We start from the raw sequence: 21446 nt of genomic DNA on the forward strand, positions 1-21446 counted from the left end.
TTTTATGTTTGCTCTGTCATTCTTTTCTCTGCCCCCTATTGCAAGGGGAAGGGTTATTTGCTATCTTGATTTACCATCTGTGGATTATAACTGAACACTTATGTAAATTACATGACTGAGGTAGGTTTATATGGGTATGTCATAAAAACTGACTGGCAATCCTATTCTGCTGCATCAGCACTTGTCCTGTCAGAATGCTAGTCAGCTCTGGGACTGGGACAGTGCACACTTCATAAAGAAAATGGATGAGGAAACAAGCATGACTTATCCAGTTAAACACATTCTAAAATCCCCACCCTAAACCAGCTTTGTGTCAACTTAGTATTCTCAAAAGGTGCTGAAGTGACAGTGCCATGGACTCATGTCCTCTGTTTAGCCACACAACATCTACAGCTTAAGGAGGCAGTAGTAGCCTGACACATCTATGCTGCCACGCAGAGGGACACCTTTAGGGATAAAAGGGTACTTCAGTCTCCAATCAGCCCCAGTTGTGGGACTGCCAGTTAGGATGTCAGTTGTGGTGGCAGTTTCGTGATGAGAACAGCTCTCTGCTAGACACTGGTATAATATTATTTGTTCTGCATAGGCCATGAAGTAGGAGTCTGATGGTAATGACTTTCAGCCATGACTCTAGCTTGATTTGAACTGGTGAACTAAGTGTATGTCTACACTGCAATAAAACACCAGCCCAGGTCCGCTGACTTGGGCTGCAGGGCTATACAATTGCGGTGTAAATGTTCAGGCTCAAGCAGGAACTTGGGCTCTGGGACCCTTCCCCCACATTGGGTCTCAGAGCCTGGTCTCCAGCCTGACCTCAAATGTCTACAGTCAACATCCCTCTTCTCTCCTAGTCCTGGCTTCAATGGGGAACTCCACTTTACAAAGGAAGGAGAGCCGTGCTTGCCCATGGTCCCCTGTTTCTCTTCTGAATTATTCTCCTACTCAGTAGATGTTCTATTCCAGCATAGGGATGTGGCTGGAATCCAGTATTGGCAAACACAAGCATTCAAAAATCATGACTCAGGCCCTAAAAATCATATTTTAAAAAATAATAATAATTTGGAGTTCTTTTTATTTGCCTTCTGGCTTTTGAACCTTTATGGGTCATGTTTTCAAGCTTTTCTCCACAACCATTAGGATTAGAAACTTACTTTTCTTTCTTCTTCTTCTTTTTTTAAATGAAAGCACAGATTCTGTTGTTGCATGATGCCAGGGTCCAGGGCACTAAGAAAAACATCAAATATTGTGAGATTGATGACAAAATTGCAAGAATTGGCAACACTGAGAATCCATTTTGGGGATGGTAATATCTTGTCACAGGTTTGCTTGGACAGCATTGGGAGCACTTTATGTATTGTCCGCAGAATCACTTTGATGGCATAGCTAAGAGATGTGCAATACTTCTGTCTCCTTCTCAGTGTCACATCCTCAATGAGGTCAGCCAATGCTTTATTAGGTTGGTCCCTTTATCGCAGCATAAACAAGGAAACCCTCCTAATGTCAGTGCTGGAGAAAGCAGCTGACCAGATAAGTCTAGTTAGGAATAATTCTTAGCTATGCAAGGAAGTCAGTTACTTCTCCTCATTCATTTTGACTTAAAGCATGATGGGTTTAGATCAGTTTCATTGGCTTCTCTGAACATTTAGCTGCTAGCTGTCACTTTCACATCAGCATCTGTCAATTCTTTTCTGAATTTGTTATATAGTCTTTATAGAAGACTGTATTCTTGTGGCCCAATGAAGGGAGAGGACAGCGTGTGTGTGTGTGTCTATCTATCTATCTATATCTATAAACATCTCTGTTGGCACAACTTCCTTATAGCATAAGGCATGGTAACCAAGCTAACACATTCCTGATGCTCCATTGTGCATTTGTGGCTTAAACATACATGTACAACTAAATATCAAGTGTGAGAGAGGCATTATTATCCAAAAGGATGTTTCCTATGAAGAGACAGAAGCAATGTGTGAAACCTAGTGCTTTTTTCTAAAATTATCCTGCCCTAGCTGGACAAAGAATTACAACTATGCAGGAAGGTTTTTGCATTTGACCTGCCAACTGAGGAAATCGGTGTCTGAGGAAAGTGCATCTGAGAGGGTAGCAAAGCGAAAGGGGAAGCTTTGTGTGAACTGGCCTGGCAAAGAGAGCTGGCATACAGAGGTGGAGGGAAAACTTTCCCACAATCCAGCTTCCATATGATGCTTATTACTAAAAAAATCTGATAGATCTTCTCATCCTTGCTGGAAAAATTAGCAGTGGAGGAATTGGATCATTCCTCAGGGAGCAGTGAGGGCCAAATTCTCTTTCAAAAAGAGTGGAAGTGATTCTGAAAGGGCTTGTGACAGCTATAATAATGTGACATAATGGAGCACTGGTAAGAGATTGAACTTCACTGCCTGGCCTGAGTCATGTGCCCTGACTCAAGGTTACAAAAGTTTATACTCCTGCCACATGACTGGTCAGTGGCTAATGTTATATCACCCATTCCTTAGCACTGCTAGTTTGGTGTGGGGAAGGGAGCTGCTTTTCATTCCTAGTAATTCAAGCTTCTCTCCTGCAATACTTCCTGGAAGAGGAGGCTGGGTCCCATCGACTCCTATGGAAGCCAGTAGGGTTTGGAGTACTGAGTTGCCCTCAGGAGGTACTAAGTTTCGGATCCACAAAATGTCACTGGGCCAGAGAGAGCGAGAGTAAGAATGACTTGGTAGCCTGGTAGTTAGGGCACCCACATGGAGACTCAGGGTCCAGTACCGTGCTCCAGTTACTCTGATTATCCACAGTGGAACAGCTTCAACAGGAGAGATTGAGGGAGCCTCACACCAGAAAACCCCATAGCTCAGTGATTAGCGTGCACTCTTGTGAGTGGTGAGAGATCCCCTAGTCAATTTTTTTTCTCTCCCTATACGTGTGGGGGAGGATTGAACCTAAGTCTTCCACTTTCCAGGAGAGTGCTCTAACCACTAGGCTAAAAATCATAATGTGGGCAGTAAACAACCTCTTCCCCCAATTCTGAATAGAACCCAATTTGGTAGGCGGCCTCTGCACGTGCCTGCTGAATCTACCCTGAGTGTTAGTTAGATGGATCAACACCTAAGGCTCCGGTGGCAGGTGCCTGCATGCCTACAGCAAGGCAGCAGTGCATGTGCTCAGAGGCAGAAACTTAAGCACTGAGGGGAATTTTTACCCTGAAAATTTAGTCACTGATAGAGGTTAGGTGCCTACAGGCTATGGTGGGAGTTTTGAGGATTGCAATGGAGCCTAAAACTGGACTTAAATACTTCACAGCCCTATATTCTTCAAAGGTTCTATCTTTCTGGGAGTTGCATCCAAATCCAAACCCTTGCTGGTAGGTTGGGCCTTATCAGGATATCCAGAAGCACTTCCACTGTTACCCAAAAGAATAGAAAATCTCAGTCAGATAGGTATCCTGGATCCTACAACTAAGTGGGCGGGGAAAAATTGTCAATGGAATGTCACTGAACAACAGAAAGCTAAGGCTGGCGAAAGCAACTTCCACCTCCTACTAGTCCTTCTGGGTTACCCTGTGCCATCCCTTCCATAAACAAACATGCAACCCTGCAGAACAAACCAACCAGTTCCCATGTTCCAGCTGGCAGTAAAAGCATATTGGAGGGTTGAAAAGTTGAAAACAATATATCAAGAGGGAGCTGGAAGAACTACTACCTAAAGTACGCTGTCATTACCTGGACAAGAAAACCAATGGCAAGTTTGATATTGTCTCATTACTTTTGTCAGATGCTGTTGTTTGGCTTATACTCAGGAGGACTGTTCTCTCCCATCCCTCCCATTTTTTAAGGTGTATGCTTCAAATCTTAAGAAGGGGCAGCTAAAAGAGAGTGGATCAAACACTTTGTTGTGAATAATATTTGTTACAAATGTAGTCTTTTGCTCTCTTCTCCCCTCCTCCCCCATTCCAAACAACAAACCAATCTTGATTCATCATTTGTTTCTCAAATAGTTTGGATGAAAGATTTTCAGGCTATGAACTATTTGTTTCAACTCTTCACTACTCATTTTTCTTACTATGTGACTGGTCACCCAAGAGACCTGGCATTTTCAGGAATACTCAGTGGTTGTCTCAAAACTTGGGTACATATTGTCTTGTACTTCGGATCATCTTCCTGCAAAATACCTGAAGCTTTTCCAGCAGTTGGATGTATTATGCAACTCAGGGATGCCACTCTCTCCTTATCAAACTTAAATGCACATACTCCTTGATGAAGAGTTTGTTCTTCACATTGTGGTAGCTTATGATAAGGATTTGACTTCTGGTCTGTGAAGTCAAATAAAATCAAATAAAAAATAGGAAGAATGGGAACAGCAGAAAAATCACCTGCCCTGAAGCCTTTGCAAGGGTGAGTCTCTTTCAGTTAGTACCAAAATGTGAAGCCATAATTGTAATATAATTGTGTAAAAACAGAGAAACTAAGGCCAAATCCCCCAGGGCTTCTCCTTGAATACACGAGCAAGTAACAGAGGAGAAAGAAGTGGCAATATATTCCTCTTTCCCCAGGTGCTTCCTTGCCAAACTGCATTTTTCTTTCTCCCCACTCCTTTCCCCCCAAAACATTGTTTTATGAGACAAAATTCCTACATTGCAACATAAGAGAGGCTCTGAACTGCAAATCATGGGGGTCATTCTGAACTTCTGCAAAGCTCAGGTCCTTTGGGACTTGGGGTTTTGGTTTGATCCAGAGAGAGGTGGCTATAGTTACTCAAGTTCAGATATGAATCTGTATCCAGATCCAAACTTCCATCTGTTTGAGATAGTCTGTTTGGATTCTGGGTTTTGGTTCAGGCTCATCTTTAGAAATGAGGGTACAGATGTTTTCTGTTTAACTATAATCTATTAGACACCCAGAAGCAATAGATCCCTTTTAAATTGAAAAGTGTGTGTTTATGCTTTTATATGAAGGAAGGCTGGTCCCTGTGAGTAGGGTTCTAGCCTGATACTTGAGAAACCAGAATAAACTCACTTAGTCTGTCTCTAGGCCTCAGTTCCTCATACCTCAATGTCCTGTCTGTAAAATGGGGATAATAGCACTTTGCTACTTCAAAGGGGTTTTTTGAGGGTAAATATACCTTAAAATGTTCAGATACTATGGTAATGGTGAGCCATATCAGTACCTACTCTGTCCTTCAAGGCCAGAATCCTGTGGAAAAAATAGTATGTGGCTATGTAAGTAAAGACACCATCATAATACCAACATACAAGGGGGCAGAATTAACGTTGCACAGGCAATTATAAATCTGGAATTTCCTAACTTTCAAGTGCTTGACGTTGCAACCTAACCAATGTTCTTTTAACAAAGTGTTTTGTATTTAATTCCCTAGATCCTTTTTTAAAGGAAAAAAGTGAAGAAACAGTAGCAGCCTCCCCCTCCCCCTCATGCATCACCAGCCGGGTCTGAATCTTGAGAATTATAGCTCAATGTTAGCAGTCCATGATACAGAACTAACTACATCAGCAGGCACTAGGAGAAAATGGTTATCCCAGAGGTGGGAGTGAGCCTCTGGAGCCATGTTTGTGTGATTGGGGAGCATGGCCAGGTGCTCCCTCTGTCTCTCCCAGAAAGTGGAAGGACCACATGGTCCTGGGAGGGAAGGAGGACTATCAATGCAGCCCAGCTCATTGGGAATGTGGGGGGCGGGGAGAGGAATGTTAGAGGGGAAGGAGAGAGACAGTCAGTGGGGGGAGCTCTAGTCCCATGTGGTGGCCCCAAACTGGGGAAGGAAGCAGTGGGTTGTTGGGACCAGGTGCTGAGGTCCAGGGCTATTAGGGACAGTCCTGCCAAGTATAAGGCATCTTGTCTGACATGTATTCCCGCAGTTTGGCCTGAATGTCATGTCTCGCTCAGCTGCGAGCAGCAGCTGCACTTCCTCCTATAGCTGCTAGAGCCTGCTGAGGAGCCTGACTCAAATCAGTCAGGCTGTGTTTCTGCTTCTCCAATGGCCTGTGTGCATTCAGCCCTATTTTTAGACTGACGAGTGCTAAAATAGAGGCCTGTGAAACACACACAAAGTGAGGGGAAACAGCGCAAAGTGTGAGTTTATTTGCATTTTGCTACAAATGCAGAAATAGCCGTGTTTTGGTTTTGCTCAAAAAAAGGCCCCTTTTCCACTAAAAATGAACCAGTTCCCCAGAGAAAATAGGCACACTTAAATGAAAATTGGCTTTGGAATTTGATTGGATTTAAAAAAAAATAAATTAAACTGCTGTTGGATCGATTGCTAAAATACTAGTGTTTTATTGAGATCAGTGAAGTGACTTTTTACTATGTAATGGCATAACGTGCTTGAATAGTAAACATATCTTTCTCCAGTCAAACTGGACAAATGAATTAACACAAGAGGGTTACATAGTCCACATGAACTGTGGAGAACTGCCTCTTGTCTAGTTAATATTAATTTGTTATTTATAAAGTGATAAGAATCTCATGGCTTCTGTTGCCTCTATTTTTCCATTTAAATCCTCTTTAGTCAGTTTGCTGAATCACCATGTCTGTTGGCTCTAAGTAAACGTGAGAGGCGATGATGATGTTGATGATGATGATAGGGGTGGCACACCCTACTGAGACTGGTTAGAGAGATTAGACTAGGAAATATAGTGCAAACTTAGTTTCCTCTCTTATCGGAGATCAATTCCCCAAGGGAGCTGGAGTGACATAGATAGTGCCAGTGTAACTGTTACTTTTAGCCATGACATCGCTCTGAACCCAACAACACTACACCACTGGGAGTGCACTGCTGCAGAATGGGAACCGGTTGAGCAGAAATAGTGCTGTAACCTGTGCCTCCCTTTGCACTGAGGTTTCTCTGCTTATTCATGCCAATTCTGGAATTTGCTGTTTGTGTTTTGTTTTTTTATCTCCTTGCAGTAAAGTTCACACGAGTGGCTTCTCATTGTTCACCTGGCCTTTTCATTTCCTCCCCCCTTTCTTCACTTGACACCTGTTGCTGTCTTCAGTGGGTGAGATGCCCAGGGAATTCTGTCATCGGTCAGGGAAGGGGAGCAGAGCATGTGTATGAAAGAGGGACAGAAGAAGAATCCGAATCTCCCCCGGGCAGCCAGCCGTTGGGAGAGTTCTCTTGGTTTGGGTTGCTTTGTGGAGTGCTGCAGGTGTGATTTTTGGGGGCTGTCGCGAGTGCTGTGGGAGGTTTTGTGAATCGCCATGCTGCAACAAATTTTGCATGATATGTACATTGACCCTGAGCTCCTGGCAGAACTGAATGAAGAGCAGAAGCACATCCTGTTCTACAAAATGAGGGAAGAGCAGCTGAGGCGTTGGAGGGAAAGGGAGGAAAAAGAACAAAGAGAGGAAGCTGCGCTGAAAAGGACAGCGAGATTCAAGCAAAGTAAGCTTTTGTGGATGTGGGCTGAGATGGGCCTATGTGATATAGAGGAACAAGATAGGCTGTAAGGCATTCCGTAGATGGATGAGACCACTTGGGGTAGTGTTGCCAAGTGGCTAGAGCAGGGGACTGGGTGGAAGCTTGGCTCCAACGCTCTGCCCTCCGTTCACTGACCAGAGAACCAGCACTACCCTATGGTAGGTAGTCCTATTGCTGCTATAGACCAACAGTAATTTACTAATCCAAAAAGGCAGAATCAAGGGAGGAAATTTCCATTTAGATGCTGCCCTGAAGCACAATGTCTCCTAGAGCTATTGCCATGGCAGGGCAGTTTAAGCACTACCCGCTGCCCAAGGGGGTGCCTATGGTCTTTAATGTCTGCCCAACATTTTCAGAAGTTCCTAATGATGATTGGGTGTCTGGTTTCCAGAAACTGATGGGTGTTGAGAGAATTCATGTTTGTAACATTAGATGGAACATGCTATAGGATTGCAGAATCCTGGACTTACCCCCAAAAGTTCTTGTGTGTGGAGACAAAGGATACAGCGTTGTCATTTCTGTGCAAAGGTGTGATCGTGGGTTACATGTAACTTTTTCAATGTGCATGAACAATGATCATCTGCTGAGCTCAATCTTTTTCTCCACAACCCATCACCCCTCGCTAGTATGGAAGGTTTATCCATCATTGCAGGGATTCAAAAAATATGTTAAGGCTCACAATTAATTGGACAAAGCCGAAGCTCAGAATAAGTCTTTTCTTCAGTCGCTAATTAGCCAGCTCTGTGCTTTGCTATTGCAGAATTCCAAGATGCGCATATATATGCTGCTTACATTAAGACGCAACTGGGGTACAAGTCTTGGTTCTGGGTACTAGATATAAGTGTAGGTTTCAGGGCTTAACTGAGCGTGTTTGTGCTTTAAGTAGCATATGGCCTGTTCTTGCTGGTTCTTACATCCCTATGGATGCTTTACATCTTTCAAGCTGGGTCTTTACCCTGATTGAATGCTTTACTTGTAACTGATCCTGTAGACTAATTGGAACAATTGCAGGATCAGGCCCTCTAAAAATGACAGGATGTTAATGTACAAAGGTATTCTTAAAGCAAAATCCAGCGTGGAGTGCAGATACACTACTATCCCATGGATTAGCAGCAAATGGGCTAAAATTGTCCCTACACTGTTATCAACATGAGGGCCTGGAGAATCCTATTTTACTTAATTTTCTATTTGCCTCCTGAACAATTTCTTAAACACACTGTAAAGGGGCTTCTCCTACAAAAGATCACCTCTATACTGCTTCTTTCATATAGTACACAAAGCTTGTTTACTTTGATTTGTAGCTGAGGAAAAAATTAGAAATGCAATTCAGACCCACAGACCAAAACAATATTATAGTGTCAAGATAATCTGCATTACACTCATTCTCTGAGGAAGACAGATGCAGAAAAATCTAACGGCAAAACTATTTATATGACAATTTGTCATGCTGACATCTAAATTTCCATATATAAATTATATATTAATCCTATTCAGCATTGTAGTGCAGGAGACTTTTTTCTATATAACTAATTTTCTGATTTACAAAGAAAGAGGGAGAAAAGCAACAAAGGAACCTATAGAACATGTCTGTACATAGGTGTGCACATGCACATGCAGAGTAAAGGAACACAGTGACCCAGCTCCATTTTACACTCCTTGTCCCAAATTACCACTATAAGATATCCTGATGGTTTTCCAGAAAACGTTCTTTTACCTTTCGTTCAACACTTACTTCACTGGGCAACCAGTTTTGCTAGTTCCTTGAGTACTGTAATAAATGTCTGGCATGCAGGAGTGCTGGACTTTCAAAAGGAAGGAAGGGGAATGGGATGAATGGGAGGTAGGTGCCTAACTCCCTTAAATTCCTCTGAAAATGTGTGTGGGGGTGTTTGTTTGGTTTTTTCCCCTCAGTCAGCTCAGCTGACATAGGTAAGGATTACAAAAGGTTGTAGTCCTTTAATATGCTAGTCCCTGTGTTAATTGTTCAACCTCACGTGAATTGGGTTTATTAGGAGGCAGTGCAAACTAGAGTCTAGGGCTCTGGAGACCTGGGTTCTATTCCTGGCTTTGCTGCTGGTTGACCTTGGGCAGGTCATTTCCTCTGAGCCTCACTTTCTCCTTCTGTAAAATGGGGATAATAATACAGACCTGCTTGGAGGTCTTTGGATTAAAAAGTGCTAAGTAGTAGTATTATGCAGATCCATAATATAATGTCAATGGTCTCCCCTAGAAGCTGGCTTCTTGCAAGGAAAATGTGTTGCAGTTCAACCAGAAATGATGGGCCTCATGCAGGAATTACTGGGTGGAATTCTATAGCCTGTGTTTATGCAGGGGCTCAGACTAGATGATCTAGTGGTCCTTTCTGGCCTTAAAATCTATGAGTGTATGAATCTTTCCCAACACGCATTCTGGAACATATTGAACTCTTTGGATCACATTGTGTAGCAATTTGAAGTCCTCTTCATGCTCCCACTGGAATGTAAAGGAGGTTTCCTATGCTTGGGACCTGCTCCATATAGTAGTATGAGGGATTTCTCCCTCTTTGAATAGTTTCTAGGAAACTTGGAAGTGCCACAACCACCTCCTTCAGTTCCCTGTCAGACTGAGCGATTTGGGTTGCTTCATCTGCTTCCTTTGCCAAAAGTCTGATTCTCTATCCCATGACACTGGTTTTATGCTGGTGTTAATCTATTGAAGTCAGTGGCACTATACTGGTATAAAGCCACTGTAACAGAGTTGAGAATCAAGCCCTAGCTTTTCTCAGATGCCATGTAGTTAGTTTGACAGCTAGAAGAGCTGTGAGAAATGGGTCTTGAATTCCCTGGCCTTTTGGCCTGACATGAGTCAGGATTACAAAGGTTTACACTGTACACACATTAAAAGCATGTAGGGACAAAATTAGAAAGGCCAAGGCACAAAACAAGATTAAACTAGCTAGGGACCTAACTGGTAACAGGAAAACATTTTAGATACATTAGAAGCAAGAGGAAGACTAACAACAAGGTCGGTCCATAGCTCAATGAGGAGGGAAAGACAATAACAGAAAATATAGAAATGGATGAAGTGTTATTGTTTCAGTTTTTTATTTGTTTTCACTGAAAAGGTTAGCAGTGATTGGAGGATGAACCTAGTGGCAAAAATAGGGAAAGAACAACTTAATAATTACTTAGACAAGTTAGATGTTTTCAAGTTGGCAGGGCCTGACCTAAATATAGCCTAGAATACTTAAGGAGCTGGCTGAAGAGATCTGTGAGCCATTAGTGATTCTCTTTGAGATCTCGTAAAACACAGGAGAGATCACAGAGGACTGGAAAAGGGCAAATACAGTACCTGTCTATAAAAGGGGGAATAAGGACAACCCAGGGAACGATAGACTAGTCAATTTAATTTTGGCACCCAAAAAGATAATGGAGCATATAATCAAACAATCAGTTTGAAAGCACCTAGAGGATAACAAGGTGTTAGTAAATCAACACAGATTTGTCAAGAATAAATCATGTCAAACCAACCTAACATCCTTCTTTGAATTAGAATTCAAAATGATCTTGACCAACTGGAGAAATTGTCTGAAATAAATACCCCGGAAAGTTGTGGAATCTCCATTATTCAAGATTTTTAAGAACAGTTAGCTAGACAAACTCCTGTCAGGGATGGTCTAGATAATACTTAGGTTCACCTAAGTGTGGAGAACTGGACTAGATGACTTATCAAGATCCCTTCCAGGCCTACATTTCTATGCTTTCTGTAAGTATATTTAGCTGTATTACCAATACAGAAGCTAATCCTGGCATTTTTCCACAATTTGGATTGTTATTTAGGAACTCAGTTTCTTCATAACTGTCTAATGGTGGGGGAAGGGAGGGAAAGATGAAATATATAAACACAAGCTAGCCTTAGCTAGCAGCGTTACCTCTTTGGGCTGGAATGTTGTAAGAGATTGTAGGACAAACAAGCTTGGCCCTATTAATCAGTGCCTGTACAGAAAGCAGTGCTCCAGGAGGTGCGCTTGGTGACTTGTGGGCTTGTACCTTCTAAGCTAAGCCAACCAGACACTTCAGAAATAGTTCACTGTAGTAATTCAGAGCCCTCCCCATCTAGTGTCCCTTCTCTGGCCATTGGAGATATTTGCTAATAACAGTTGCAGATGGGCCATATGCCATTGTAGGCAACCTCTTCATACCATCCCCTCCATAAACTTATCAAGTGCAGTCTTAAAATAAGATAAGGTGATGGGTTGTGTGTGTTTTTTGTTGTTGTTGTTGCCCCTACTGCTCCTCTGGAAAGCTGTTCCAAAGCTTCGCTCCCCTGTGGTTAGAAATCTTCATGTAATTTCAAATCTAAACTTATTGCAGTTTATAGCCATTTGTTCTTGTGCCAACATTCGCACTTAACTTAAATAATTCCCCTCCCTCTCTGATGTTTATCCTTCTGACCTATTTACAGAGCACAATCCTATCTCTCCGCAGCCTTAATTTGATTAGGTGAAACAAGCCCAGCTCTTTAAGTCTCCTCTCATACGGTAAGTTCTCTATTCCTCTGATCATCCTAGTAGCTCTTCTCTGTACCTGTTCCAGTTTAAATTCATCTTTCTTAACCATGGGAGATCAGAATTGCATGCAGTATTCCTGATAAGGTCTTGCCAGTGCCTTGAATAATGGTAATAATGCTTCACTACCTGTACTGGAAATACTTCGTCATCCTGTGATAGACCTGAGTGTATTGGTCATTCTCCTCTTCTGTCGCGTCCAACTGATATGTCCCCAGCTTATAGCAAATATTCTTGTGGTTAGTCCTGAAGTTCATGACTTTGCACTATTAGATTTCATCCCATTTCTGTTGCTCTACTTCTCAAGGTTGTCCAGATTTTCTTGTGTAATATCAAATCACCAACTAAGAAACCCAGGTTTTATGCAGCTCCTTCAAAGCCTGAAAGAAACTGTGTCCACTTCTAGGAACCATAATTACAGAATTACAAAAGAAAAATACATTAATATATCAAGGAATAGGAAATGATTTATCTCTAAAAACATCCACTGGTGTATGGAAAATGGCTGAGTTACAGCTTTTACACAACAAAAAATGTTGAATTTGTTAGAGAATCAATGTGGCTTTTTCTTAAAGTTTTAGCATGGTGTTGAATGCAGTTTGGACCATCTGATCTCCACTTGGTACAATGGACAAAGTCAACTGGATGTTCTGTTAAATGACATTTTTAAAGGAAAAAAAGAGGGTTACAATGCTCAGGCCGCCAAGCAAACTGACTGACTGGCTTAATATCTTATGTGCTTTCTAATGAATGTTATAGGATTTTCTGTAGGGCTGGAGGAGATTATATTAGTCATCTTTAGTAGCTGTAACAGGACTACTCTGATGGCTTCCCTATTAGCAGTCTTTGCTCAAGGAAGTCCCAAGGCTGCAGTAGCAGGGTACATGTTACAGTGCAGGATTGCAATGTTTTAGCTGTGTGACTGAAGCTTGCACTATGCCAGTCACAACTGTGCCTGAGCAGGCCAGCAGTATTAGTCCTTTCCTTTCATGGGCACCAGGGCCGGCTCCAGGCACCAGCTTACCAAGCAGGTGCTTGGGGCGGCCACTCCGGAGAGGGGCGGCATGTCCGGCTCTTCTGTGGCAATTCGGCAGTGGGTCCCTCACTCCAGCTCGGAGCGAAGGACCTTCCACCGAAGTGCCGTAAATCGCGATCGCGGCTTTTTTGGGGGTGGGGAGGGCGGAGAGCTGTTTGGGGCAGCAAAAACCCTGGAGCCGGCCCTGATGGGCACTACATTCATGAACTAGTTCATATTTATGTTAAGCATAATTCTATATAATATGTATTTTATTAGGTGAGTAATGCATGGCATGGACTTCTAGTGAGAATGTAGCCAATTTCTGAGAGGTTAATGTTCTGGATCCAATTTATTTACAAACTACTCCTTGGGTGGTTCCTGCAGGGGCATATTTCCTTCCATTGCAATATACAAAGCTTACAGTGCCAGGTTTCCTTTTTGCTGAGTGCTAATAGCACTAAAGGAAGTCACCTTGAAACTTCAAGATCCCTTTGGGATTTGCTCAGGTCGACTGACAGCTGTGCCATTTGCACAGAAACATATTTATTTGATTAGGCAGCAGTCCTTTAACCATCTTGTCCGAATTGGGACTAAGTGAAGGACCCTGCCACTTTTGATGTAGACTTCTCTGCAGTATCCAGAGCCAAGGTGGCTTGGAGCTGTCTGAATACCAGCAATGAGATTTCAAAAACTCTTGAATTAAGCAGCTGAAGGACAGGCTTGTGGGAGAGGATAGAATATTGGTTTGCTGCTACTTTATTCTGACATTTATTTGTTGTGAGCTGCAATTCATGAGGCTCAGTCAAGAACGGTTTGTAACAGCTGCATTGCTATTCTCCTATCCTTAACCAGTATGGCTGGGAATAGATTAGCTGGTCTTATTACAGTATGGCTGGAAAATAACCCCTTTATCTAGAGGCTATTAATGTTAGAAAGTCATTGGATGATGGATGAAAGCACTTCATGATAAACAAAAATCCCTAGTATTGCAAGCTGGACGATACAACATCATAACTGTTGTGTGTGTATGTAAGAGAGAGAGTGTCAGCAGTACTCCCTTCTACTTCCCAATGGTTACTATAGAAAATACCGTGGACACAACATTATGCACTGAACTCTCATTTATCTGTATACACCTAACTCCCATCTTTGACGATCCTAGCTGAAGAGCCTGATTTTCATTTTACTAAGGCTGCTTTGTATAAACTACTTAGGGCTGCTTTGGAAGTGTAAAGGGGCTTGAAAGTGTCATACATGTAATGATCTAAGATCTGATCTACCAGTAAGGCAACTGCTTTGAATTAAAGATCAGACTTGAGCCCCTTTAAAATGTTTAGCAGCATTCAGAACCAAAATCAGCAGAGAACTATTTCAATTTCCCATTGAGATACAGCAGAAATTTCACCCCATTTGTCAATAGGAACCAGATCCAACACACACTGAAGTCAATGGCAAGATTTCCTTTGGCTTCAATGGAAGTTGGATCAGCCCCTAGATTTCCATCATAAGGGGTTGAAATCTCATGAGACTAGTTTGAGATTTTGATGCAGTCAGATTTTAACCTGAACACTTATTCACCCTTGAATTCAAACCCTTATCTGAACCTAACTCCTATCCTGAACTGAACCGTTATGTCTTAGCATGTATTTAATACATGCATGCCATAGATACTAACTTGTTCCAAAACACACAACTCATTAAATACATAAGAAATCAAATTCAGATCTCTTCAGCAATGTCAAAAACAAAGAACTTGCTGAGGTCATGCTTGCTTTAATAAGAAATAAGCCCATCCGATTTCACAGTACTATTGAATTATTGGGTTGCTAATTGATGTTCAGTGATTGCTGGGTATTTGTCATGCATTTAACATAAGGCATTTCTAGAGCTGGAAGTTTTAATTTAGCCTTTAACCCCAAAAGGTTGGCTGCCATTCATGGGATAAATGTATCCTCGGATATTTACCAGCATGTGATATTATGGATTTTTGTACTTTGGAGACATAATCTCAGTGCAGCTGTGGGTTGGGGAGGGATTAAACAGAGGCTTTTAAAAACATCTTTTGGCTTCTCTGATCCTGGGGTCACCAGGATCTATAATAGCTTACAATAGAACCTAGATATGCGTCAGCTGGAGCAGTTCCACAGGGACTGCTCTGGCAGCCAAGGATCAGCCAAAATGCTGTGCTCCTCGGTCTCAACCCTTCCTTCCCAACATGTCCACAGCACAGAGTGGGAGTGACCTCGTGCCAGCTATGCTGCCTTTATTTCACCAGAGGATTCTCCTACATCTGGGGGATCCTTAGTCGTCCCTTTCTCTGAAGCATCTGACATTGGCTGCTGTCAGAAACAGGATTTTGCACTAGCTGAACCATGGTTATGTTTATGGAAATTGGTATGTACCTGTGTCTCTGTTTGCCGCAGTCTGTTGCTAGGACTAACTGGACACTGCAATGTTCAGGCAGGCTTTCTTATAAATGTGAACAATCTGGCTATTAACCCTCTGGAAACAAGATGAGGCTGTAACTGTCTGAGCTCATGAATACTTGATGTGGAAAGAGAACAATTCTGCAGCCAAGCACAGAATGGTATTTACCAAAGCAAATTCAATATTTCACCCTGATTTTTTTCCTTTTCTTATATAAATGACTGACTATTTATGGCCTGAAAGGGACTGCATTTAGTTTCAAAGGGATTCTAGGGGTTGGGAGGTATGGAGAAGCTGTGTTCATTAGTGTAAATTATCCAGCATCAAATCGGGTAGGTAAGATCTTTGATATCTTCTGATGGCTCCAAGTCACAAACCGCCTCATTCTGTCATTCATTTTCCATAGGGGCAACTTCTGCTTACCTTCAAAGAGGGGTGGAATTAGGACCAGAAACCACATTGCTATTTATTTATTTATTTTTAAGAAGATGAAAGTGAAGGATCAACTGGATAATACTTGTTATGGATGAATTCACAACATTCCACTTTGTACTTTCAAATATTCTTAAATGACTTGTACTGACAGGTCCAAGTATAGTGGATGGGCAACTAATTTCTTTCTAAAGCACAAGCATTAAGTTCTGGATATAATCTCCCAGTTGAAAGTATATGTGTATCTAATATGAAAGTGATATTACAATGAACCATAGCCAGAGGGCGAGTAAGATGTCTGAGTCACGTTGGAGACCAAATTAAAAATACTATGCACTTTCTGTGTTTCCTTAAGGGAGAATATTTATAGTGTAGAAAACGTGAAAATGTATCATATGAACAATCTTCCCCACCCCCTTTTTGTGTGCATTATATACCTATTTTACAGTAAAGGAGCAAACACTCTAACTCATCTTATTTGATCCTGTAGGGATATACCACAGCATAATTATTTCCATGGTAACAGGCAGTTATTCCATAAATAAAGGATTATGAATTCATTACATGATCAGGACACAGCAGAAGAATCTGAGCTATAAAGATCTGATGCTCAGAAGTGCTGAGAGACAATAATTCCACTGATGTGTTAATATGACGCATTTAAATTCCCTCCTTTTTCAAAAAGGAAGCAAAACTGCACAGCACTGAATGGGAGTTAGAATTTTTTTTCTCTGTTAAGTTGATTTTAAAAAAGCATGTGTTTGAAGCTGCTCCAAGCTTTGGAATGTAATCTTGGCAGAGATGGATTAATGGTCAGTGTGCAGGTGTAGAAGACAAATGGAATTTATTTTAGTGGCTCCATAACTTATTGCATGGCTATGTTTTTTCACAAGAATATTGCAATCAGATAATTGGGCTGTACATTTTAACAGAAGCAACCGCTGGAATTCATGTTGTGAAAGTGTTTCCATATCACTCCCCTAGTCACTCAGAACTGTCTGTCTAGAAGTGAATGTTGTTGACAATGTTTTCTAGGTGTATTTCCCCCTTTAGAGTTCGCCAGCCCGAGTTGCTGGTCTGAGCCTGCAAGAGCTAAAACAGTAATGGCTCCAGAGCCTCTGGATATCATTTCCCAGCCTGCTTAGAGCCTGGGCTGGGACAGAGTACAAGGAAACTCCTGCAAAAGCTAATAGGGAGGCTTCTGATGGAGTGATTTATACAGACAGTTTGCTGGCCCAGTGGTGAGCCAGAACTGTTCACGTGCTTTCTCACTTACACACAAACACTAGTGGGAGGGGACAACCTGACCCATTTACAAATGGGCTAGGTTTAGTTTCACTTTTGCAGCTTCTGAGTTTGGGAGGCGAGAGCATAGGTGAACAGCCCAGGGAGTCTCTGCTTAGCTCCCAATTTACACAAAAGGTGACTTTTAGAACTGCTGTGGGGTCTAACACATGGGTCAGGTAGCTCCAGCTCTGCAGACACCAGTGGTTGGAAAGGCAGAAAACCAACCTGGTGCCAGCTACCTAAAGCCAGCCAATACCTCCACAGGACTCTGGATCTGGACGTGAAAAGACCGTGTCCCACCCATGGATGAAAACATTCTAAGGGAGTCCCCTTATGTTTTCTTTCAAGCCAATGAATGTTTGCAGTATTGCTCTACCATTCTCCAGACTCATCCTAGGCAATCCATCTTCCTGGGAAGGTGCCAGGGAACAAGCTGGGTACAGGGGTATACTTGTGAATATTGGGAGGTGGGGAATTTGTTATATTGTTAATGTGTTAGCTTTTTAGTTACGTTTCACCCTTTCCTTCTCTGGAACCTTTTCCTTCTCCTGTCCCCAGTAAAGTCCCCCTTTGTATACTATTGTTTTGGGGTGTGGCATTTCATTTGCTGGGGTTTATTATTGTATTCCATTTCTTGAGTACTGGGTTATACTCCTCGGGGAAAATAGCTAATGCCACTAATTTTAACAAGGGACAGCACCCCTTGTGTCCCAGGCACAGGGAAGAGTCACCTTAGGTGGAGGCACCAGGCGTCACAACCCAGGACCCAACATATGTGAGGAGGGGGGGAGAAGCCACTCTGACTAGGAGGAGGAGGCTTGAGCCATGCTTTGGGAGAGGGGGCTACATAGGTTTGGTAGAAACAAAGAGGTACTGGGAGTGTGGGTGGATGTGTGTGTCTTCTCATTTTCTTTAGTTAAAGCTTAGGGGGAAATAGTTCAGCCAATTTTGAAAACAAGAACAGTGGAAAAAATATAAACTCTTCCTATTATAACAAAACAGTAGGGACAACAAGTTCAGAGTTGGTAGAGAGACAATATCTCCCTACCATCTATGAATGTGCTGGTGAATTATTATTTTTTAATTTGGCCAAAGGATGACTTGTAAATCCACAGTTTATGCTGTATTTTGACCTAGCTTTTTTCACTAAGTTAGTAAAGTGTACAGCTAAGGACGTCTCCAACTAAGCTTTTGACTGCTCGATGCAGGGAGTTGTATGGGAGTGATCCATCCCAATAGGGGATGGATCACTTGATAGTTGCCCTGTTCTTTTCATTCCCTTTGGAGTGTCTGGCATTGGCCACTGGGCTAGATGAACTGTTGGTCTGATGCAGTATGGCTGTTATGTTATATTAAGACGATGTTGCATGTGTCTGAGGGGCAAACGTAGTTGTGTCCTTCAAAAAGTACTGATATTTATTGGCTATAAAAAAGAGCTCTGGAGTCACTAAGGTGCATGGTGCCTTCCAGTGGTAAATGGCCAAATTGGTTCACATTGAATTTAATTCAGTTGGTGTGTACAACTTCAATTCTACCCCCTTGTGCACAGGCATTGTAATAAAGCCTTCAATTATAGACCACATATTTTGTTGCCTTACTTGAGATGTATGCGCTATTTCCCCACCACTCCATATTATAAACATGATAGGCTATAACCACATTAAAAACACTTTGAGACACTTATAGGTAGAGGTGGGTGAATAATATTCACTGAATTCCCTTTTTCATAACCAAAAAACCAAAGTCTAATAATGTATATCTGCTCAGGTCTAGTTATAAGCCCTAATATGACACGGGACTAAGAGAATGCAAAACAACCTGGCTAGCAAAAATATTTTCACTCTTGGACAGATTTGTAAAAATATAGGAGCCCTATATTTATTTGATTAAAATAAGTGAGGAAATGAAAAGTGAGAAAATTCTCTTTACTCCTTCTCTGTGTTCCACTTACATCCTCCCAACCTTTGTGGACAAACCATGCCTACTTGCTTGTGTTTATAGTGTTATTGGAAGTTGTCAGATGATGCTATGGCAGATGGTGTTAATCTGAATGTATAAGCAGTTAAGAAAAATGCTTATAGTTAGCTGTGTTGCAATTCTTTGTGAAAGCTGAGCATCTTCTTTCTTTCTTTCTTTCTTTCTTTCTTTCTTTCTTTCTTTCTTTCTTTCTTTCCCCGACTGGAATAATTACTTCGAGCTGTGGCCTATAGATTAAACCCATGCTATTGAACAAAACATTACATGGTGCCAATAAATTAGAGCACTTTAGGCTACATCTGTGCTACACACCACCAATGGTGGCAGGCAGAGTATGTATAGCTACATGACTAAGCGAAAAGCAGGCTGCAGCCATGTTGTGGCATGTAGCTATATGTGTCAGTGACAGGCTCTGGTAGTGGGGAAAGGATTCAGCAGTAGGGAGCTGGCAGAGGCTTTTCCTGTAGCAGGAGCCTTTCCCTGCCGTGGGGGAAGGACTCCAGCAGCAGGACACTACACTGCTAAAAACAGCAGTGTAGGTGAGTAGAGAGCCATGTAGGTGTAACCCCCTTTCCTTCCTGGGTTACTTGGGAGCAGCAACCTCACCTGTTTGCGTGGGCACCTGATGTTGTTGACATTAAAGAGGATCCTGGGTATCCCAGTGGTGATGTTGAATAGGTGGGAATACCCCTCTGATGCAGTCCCTTTACTCCTAAAGGAATTTAAAATTGGTGGTGCCTCCACCTGGCTGGCCCCTGTACACACTCAATGACATGCCTTGGGAACCTCCAGGAATACACCTATTCTAATAATAATCTGTGGCATGGGGTCTAACTCAAAAATACCAGTTATAAATAATATACATCCACTATGCTTAAATTAAATTAGTTAACATACCTTTACTTAACAACTTAAAGAAACATGGTACAACAGACTAAGATTAATTGTCACTACTAATTTAATTCCACAGGGGCATCTGAATAAAATCAATTAACAAATACAGTATACAGTAATAAATGAAACTTATCTAACTGGCATTTACACTGCCACCATTTACTCCAGCCCAGAGTGTACACCTCTCTGGATTTCTTAGTCCTAGATACTTGCTCGTGTGGGTGCGCTTGAAGATGTGAAGCTGGAGAGCACTCTGTTGTTTCTGAGTGACAGCCGTGTTAGTCTGTATCCGCAAAAAGAAGAACAGGAGTACTTGTGGCACCTTAGAGACTAACAAATTTATTAGAGCATAAGCTTTCGTGGACTACAGCCCACTTCTTCGGATGCATATAGAATGGAACATATATTGAGGAGATATATATACACACATACAGAGAGCATAAACAGGTGGGAGTTGTCTTACCAACTCTGAGAGGCCAATTAATTAAGAGAAAAAAAAAAAAACTTTTGAAGTGATAATCAAGCTAGGCCACTACAGACAGTTTGATAATAGGTGTGAGAGTACTTACAAGGGGAGATAGAGTCAATGTTTGTAATGGCTCAGCCATTCCCAGTCCTTATTCAAACCGGAGTTGATTGTGTCTAGTTTGCATATCAATTCTAGCTCAGCAGTCTCTCGTTGGAGTCTGTTTTTGAAGTTTTTCTGTTGTAATATAGCCACCCGCAGGTCTGTCACTGAATGACCAGACAGGTTAAAGTGTTCTCCCACTGGTTTTTGAGTATTTTGATTCCTGATGTCAGATTTGTGTCCATTAATTCTTTTGCGTAGAGACTGTCCGGTTTTTTTCTCTTAATTAATTGGCCTCTCAGAGTTGGTAAGACAACTCCCACCTGTTTATGCTCTCTGTATGTGTGTATATATATCTCCTCAATATATGTTCCATTCTATATGCATCCGAAGAAGTGGGCTGTAGTCCACGAAAGCTTATGCTCTAATAAATTTGTTAGTCTCTAAGGTGCCACAAGTACTCCTGTTCTTCTTTCTGTTGTTTCTGTGTATCAGTCCAGCCAAGGCAACAAGCTGCACAACCCCTGACAGTTGGAGCTGGCCCCACCAAATGTCAGCAACTCTGGGTCCTGGTTCAATGGGAAGATCACCCTGCCTCTCCTCAGACAAGGCCTGGTCTACATTACAGCGTTACGTCGATGGAAGCCGCCTTAAGTCAACCTGTTAATGTACATGTCTACACTACCGGGTCATACACTACTATGTTGACCTTAACCGCCTCTGATGTCAACTTCTGTAATCCACCTCTGCGAGAGGCATAGTGCTTAGCTTGATTTCCATGGGCCGACTGCGAGGTAGTGCAGATGCAGTGTTGTGTAATTCGACTTAATTGGCCTCCAGGTGGGATCCCATAATGCTCATCTGTGACCACTCTGGAGATCATT

The 21446-nt window shown here is 42.1% G+C and overlaps 1 protein-coding gene across 1 annotated transcript in view; it reads left to right on the top strand.

The window, feature by feature from the left end:
* Positions 1–7143: 7143 nt before the first annotated feature.
* Positions 7144–21446, top strand: part of SH2D4B (SH2 domain containing 4B) — a 109208-nt gene continuing 94905 nt past the window's right edge. The window contains exon 1 of the mRNA XM_034776436.1: positions 7144–7377. Coding sequence (XP_034632327.1) covers positions 7194–7377 — 184 coding nt within the window. The 5' untranslated portion in view covers positions 7144–7193. The remainder of the gene's footprint in view (positions 7378–21446) is intronic.

The sequence above is a fragment of the Trachemys scripta genome, chromosome 7 (genome assembly GCF_013100865.1).
Source record: "Trachemys scripta elegans isolate TJP31775 chromosome 7, CAS_Tse_1.0, whole genome shotgun sequence".
NCBI classification, from domain to species: Eukaryota; Metazoa; Chordata; order Testudines; family Emydidae; genus Trachemys; species Trachemys scripta.